We start from the raw sequence: 6,097 nt of genomic DNA, 5'->3' as shown, positions 1-6,097 counted from the left end.
CGCTGCCTCTGGATGAACGTTTTCCTGTTTGCTTTATGGCAGAATACAGCTCATTGATTGGGGTTTTAGCGCCAGCCTCAGTCTGTGGTGGTATGTAGACAGCTACGAAAAATACAGATGAAAACTCTCTCGGTAGATAGTGTAATCTACAGTTTATCATGAGATACTCTACCTCAGGCGAGTAAAACCTTGAGACTTCCTTAGATGTCGTGCACCAGCTGTTGTTTACATATATGCATAGGCCCCTGCCCCGTGTCTTACCAGAGGCTGCTGTTCTATCCTGCCTATAGAGTGTACAACCCGACAGCTGTATGTTCTTAACTTCTCTGCGCTACGGCTCCCATTAGCGGGATCATTTTCCTAAACAACCGCTGAATTGCAGTGTGCAAAATATTACTAAAAATATTTATAATCATGCAATCACAAGTGAAATATACCAAAACACAGCTTAGCTTGTTGTTAATCACCCATCGTGTCAGATTTAGAAAATATGCTTTGCAGCGAAAGCAATCCAAGCTTTTGTGAGTATCAATCAATGCTACAACAGCTAGCCCTAAATTAGCATGGTCACGAAAGTCAGAAAAGCAATAAAGTTAATCACTTACCTTTGATAATCTTCGGATGTTTGCACTCACGAGACTCCCAGTTACACAATAAATGTTCTTTTTGTTCAATAAATATTACTTTTATAACAAAAAAACGCCATTTTGGGTTGAGGACTTGAGGATCTCAAACTGGGCTTTGTCCTCAGACTGAGAGGCAGAAAGAGAAAACGGTGATTGGACAAGATACACAGCTAACTGAAAAAGTACTTGACCCAAAGATGATGTATATACACACACACACGTCTGCTTTGCTTTACAATCTTTATGTAGTTGTATGTTATACGGAAATTATAGAGAGACGTGCACAATACAATAAATGTCACTCTAGCAAATTGAATTTCAGTGGAGACGACTAGGGAAGAAAAGGGTATCTAGCTCCAACTGCATAGTCAAAGTAATAACGCTGAGATAGAGTAGCGTCCTATCCAGGAAGTGTACTTGTACATCAAGCTGCCTCGCGCTACAGACAGAGGATAGGCTCCTGCCATATGGGCCGTTCTGGCTCGGACAAGGCTCCTTACTATATGAACTGATGTATACCCGGATAACTACAGGATACTCTAAGATTGCTAAGTAAACATAAATGTAATTTAGCTATATGACAGAACTGACCGCTTCGAGATTTGAGCTGGCTAGCCTGAGTTGAACTTTCAACTGTTGCATCCCTTACCAGTTTTTAACTAGTTCAAAACCATATCTAGTGTACAGAGGACATAAATAGCAAATTATTAGTCAAATGTAATGGTTTCGATGCTATAAAGTATGTAAATGATTAAGTAAAAGATTCCTGAGTGGAAACACCGTTGATGGGGAATTCTGTTAACATTCATTTTAATTATACAGAAAAAAAGACCGAAAAATCTAGGAAAAAAAACATACAAAATGAAAACATGGTACCAGTCAAACAGGGAACTAATATGAGCACTCGTACCGATAACTCTTTCTTTTTCCCCTCTTTGATGAACTTCTCTCTCTTCTTTCCCCTTAGGGTCAAGTCAAAGTCCGCCAGAGCTTTGGTCACTGGCAGAAACAAAGGTTAAATCATGAATTATGGGTCTGGTCAAGGGCCGGTTTTAGTTGAGCTGTAGTCGAGGTCGTGGGCATTGGTTGCAGTGAGATGAGCTATGCTGTCCATGGTAATGCACTGCGTGTACTGTGTATATAACATCGAAAGGGCAGGATGTTGTGATATGAAGATGCCATCTTGTAGCAGCGAGGAACATGGTAGGGGGGTTGGTAGGCCTATAGTAAGTATTGGTCTGCGGTACTCACTGCGGTCTTGCGCTCGTCGTGCATTTGGAACCACGTCCTCTGGAGGTCTGCCTCGTCTGCGTTTTGTGCTCGCTGCTTCTGTGACACACTGACCTGAATGACACGTGCGCGCACACACACACAAAATACACACATATGACCACAGGAACACACTACCATGTATTTGAATACACACAATATGCTGCTTTTTACCTGAGCCTCCGAGTAGGCCATGGCCCTCTCCTCTCTCTCCAGGCGCATCACGGCGTACACGTCCTTCTCCAGCTTCTCAATCAGGTCTCGGAATTTTTAAATCACCTCTGAAGAAGAGAGAGAACAGCTCAGTCATCACAAAAGCACAACCAGAGAAAAAAGATCAATTGACCTTGTGGCCATCAAATTGAATAATCCTTTAAGAATAACATAAAATTCTACAAATTTGGAGGATTAGAGTCCCTCTTGAATGAGGAGTAGGTATGCAGAGGTTCCTTTTATTTTATTTAGTCAGATGAGTCCCATTGCAATAGAATCGACTTCAACATTTTTAAAACTTTAGAAATGAATCCTTACCTTCCTTTCAGTAATCAGTGATCTGAATTGTTTGAATTCTTAAAATTAACAGGGTGATATCCCTGCCTATACCTATCCAAACACTTATAGATATTATCTCAAGTACACAAGGAAGGAAAGATGCATTTCTGCACTATTTTAAAAGGGTCCTGGCGTTGAGCTTTTACCTTGTGCCAGGACACGGGCCTTCACAGGAGTATTGGCCTTCCAGACAATGTCCTTGAGCATCTACCTCTCTGTCTCGCCCACCATGGACACAGAGCAACCCACCTTGCCGGATCTGGCTGTGCGGCCCACCCTGTGAATGTAGTGCTTCATTGTGTTGGGCATGGTGAAGTTGATCACCTGTGGAGGAGAACGACGATGTTAGCGGGTGCATCTCAATCTGAAAATGGCTTCATCGGCATGGTCAAGTTGATCATCTGAAGAGAAATGGTTAATTTCTACAGTGAAGGGCAGCTTTTATATAAACTATAGCCACAAGTAGGATGGAAAATGAACACCGGCCAAACGCGGGCAAATTTTGTCATTGGTGGGTAAGAATGACTATTTCATTTGTCACGTTGGTGGGTAGTCACAGAGCATTTGGGAACCGTTTTTTCAATCAAAATCCCACATGTAGAAGTTGGTCACAATTGACAAGAAAAGCTACTAAAGTGTGACTTTGTCGTCGTGTTTCTTGGCCAGTTACATAGTTTTGTTCACACACTAGGTTGTTTTTCAATGTTAGTTTGAGTTTGCTGCTAGGAAGACAAGAGTGTGCCCAGTTAACACGGTAACGTCCCGTCCTTTAAAGGGACAGCTGAAATGTTCGTGCTTGATTGAGAATGTAATACATACTAGTAATACATTTTTGCTTTAGAAACATTACAAAGCATGCTCATCCATTGATTTAAAAAAAATGTATGTAAAAATATATATTTGGGCTGGTAAATATTGAGTGGCTGGTAGATTTTTTGCTGGCTGACCCAAAAATGTATTTCCCACCCTGACCTCACTCACTTATCTCAGCACAACAGAACAAAAATCTTGCACCAGCTACTCGATTAATTTCTGAGAAAAGATGCCTGGGTATGTATTATGCATACTTATTATTTTAGCAATGTCAAATGCCTGATTGACACAAAACAAACGACACAAAACGTAGTTTCATTTCACATTGTCCTTTTCAGCACGGTTGCCGCAACTATGGTTGATGCGTAACCAGGCCAGCTCAGTACAGCTCGACTTCGCTTGGTCCAATAGTGTAAATCAGGGAATAGTGTGTAAGTAGGTAATAGTGTATAATACTGTAAGTGTTACAGGGGAGCTACCCTGTAGCATCGCAAAAAGAGTAGGTTTTAAGCTGCTACACTGGATGCATAGCTTTTGCATAGCAATTTATCAAGTGTTCTTGGGCGTGAGCCGCACGTTCAATAGTTGAAAATAAAAACAGTGTAATTCTTTGCGGAGCGGTGTAAGGCCAGTTAGTTGGAAAGTGTCTAGGTACCTGAGGCTCTCCAGTCTCTGGGTCTGGGACAGGTTCCCGTGCAGCTTCCCCACCTTTAGCCCCATCAGGCCCAGGAGGATGTGCATCCGTTGGGCCTGCTTCTTAGTCTGGGTGAACACCATCACGTGGTCCTGGAACGTCTGCGTCAGCAGGGCTGAGACACACAGACATAGACACAGGAGATAAACACAAAACACACAGGCAGGAGACACAAGAGACACACATGCACAGACTGGTGACACACCCACAGTTAGTCGAGATTGCTACATGTATCAGAAAGTTCAATGTTCACCTTTTTCAACTGCATGGTTTTCCATTTCTGTTCAATGGAAAATGACGAAGGTGAAAAGGGTGAGCAGTGAACTTTCTGCTACATGTTGTACTTTACTTCACAATAACTCAGCACTGTATTGTGATAGTTGTCCAGACAACTCACCGCCCACAACGGCCTCCTTGTCTCCTTTCTTGGCTGGTCGGATCCTGACAAACTCCTGTAGGGCGCCACGTCTGTGTTGCTTTTCACAAAGATTACGCACTGGCTGCTTCAGAGAGACCCGACGCCAAGTCTTTCACCTGGAGGACAAAGAGAGAGAAAGATAACACCATTTCAATAAACAATGCAGCCACTGGAGGGTAAAGTAATGGAAAAACAAAGCAACGATCAGAATCTAATTGAACAATATGCCATATTTGTCAACACAAACCATATTGGCATACCATCACCAGACACTACCACACATGACCAAACTCATCAGCCAATCATCAAGATGACGGCGACAAGTCGAATCAGGTGAGTTAATGCTGAGCTGGAACAAAAGCCTGCACACCCTGTAGCTCACCAAGACCGGGTTTGGTGACCAATGTGATAATAAAGGAATACAGGTTGTGTCTGTATTCCTCGCTCATGGTGGCAGAGAAGAGCATGGTCTGTCTGGTAGGCACACATCCTGATGATCTCCTTCATCTGCTCCTCAAAGTACTCATCCAGCATCCTGCAAATTATGGACACTTTTACGGTGCGGAAATAACAAAATATTTAATGATATCCAATTGGTAGTTACAATCTTGTCACATCGCTGCAACCCCCCAACGGACTCGGGAGAGGCATGCGTCCTCTGAAACATGACCTGCCAAGCCACACTGCTTCTTGACACACTGCTTGCTTAACCTGAAAGCCAGCCGCACTAATGTGTCGGAGGAAACCACATCCAACTGACGACCAAAGTCAGCCTGCAGGCGCCCGGACCGCCAACAAAGAGTCGCTAGATCACGATTAGCCAAGGAAATCTCCAACCAAACCCGGACAGCACTGGGCCAATTGTGCGCCGTCCCATAGGGCTTCCAGTCACGGCTGGCTGTGACAGTCTGGGATCGAACACGAGGCTGTAGTGGCTCCTCAGCACTGCGATGCAGTGCCTTAGACCGCTGCGCCACCCGGGAGTCCAGAGAATGCACTTATTTTTCACTAGAAAAAAAAGTGAAAGTCTGAAATCTGTCCGTATTCACGGAAAATGCTTTAAAATGTTTTGCAACAGAAACAAAAATGACCGTTTCTTATAGGACAAGTCCAGGTACTCTCTGTTTCAGTTTTTCTTCTGTTTCGTGCCTAATGAACACAACCCCGAATTGCTATGTTTAAAAAGCAATTATATTTGGGTGAAAATGTATTCAGTCCATAAATAAATGGGTCCTATCTGCAGTGCATTTGGAAAGTATTCAGACCCCTTTCTTACTTTACAGCCTTATTCTAAACTTGATTAAATTGTTTTAATTCTCAATCTACACACAATATCCCATAATGACAAAGCAAAAACAGGTTTTTATACAGAGTTGCAAATGTATAAAAAAAAAAAAAATGAAATATCACATTTACATAAGTATTCAGACCCTTTACTCCGTACTTTGTTGAAGCACCTTTGGTACCAATTACAGCCTCGAGTCTTCTTGGGTATGACGCTACAAGCGTGGCACACCTGTATTTGGGGAGTTTCTCCCATTCTTCTCTGCAGATTCTCTCAACATCTGTCAGGTTGGATGGGGAGCGTCGCTGCACAGCTATTTTCAGGCCTCTCCAGAGATGTTCGATCGGCAAGTTTGGGCTCTGACTGGGCCACTTAAGGAAGCCGCTCCTGCATTGTCTTGGCTGTATGCTTAGAGTTTTTGTCTTGTTGGAAGTTGAACC

The 6,097-nt window shown here is 43.1% G+C and overlaps 1 protein-coding gene across 1 annotated transcript; it reads right to left on the bottom strand.

The window, feature by feature from the left end:
* Positions 1-1,884: 1,884 nt before the first annotated feature.
* Positions 1,885-4,906, bottom strand: LOC111960935 (probable ATP-dependent RNA helicase DDX27). The gene is made up of 6 exons (XM_023983116.2): positions 4,796-4,906; positions 4,352-4,481; positions 3,916-4,069; positions 2,594-2,771; positions 2,070-2,176; positions 1,885-1,970 (listed from the first exon to the last, which is right to left on the bottom strand). The coding sequence occupies exons 1-4, from the start codon at positions 4,904-4,906 to the stop codon at positions 2,768-2,770; spliced, it is 399 nt and encodes a 132-aa protein (XP_023838884.1). The 3' UTR covers positions 1,885-1,970; positions 2,070-2,176; positions 2,594-2,767.
* Between the last annotated feature and the right edge of the window lie 1,191 nt (positions 4,907-6,097).

The sequence above is a fragment of the Salvelinus sp. IW2-2015 genome, linkage group LG1 (genome assembly GCF_002910315.2).
Source record: "Salvelinus sp. IW2-2015 linkage group LG1, ASM291031v2, whole genome shotgun sequence".
In the NCBI taxonomy this organism is placed as follows: domain Eukaryota; kingdom Metazoa; phylum Chordata; class Actinopteri; order Salmoniformes; family Salmonidae; genus Salvelinus; species Salvelinus sp. IW2-2015.
This window is presented reverse-complemented; position numbering and strand designations above follow the sequence as displayed.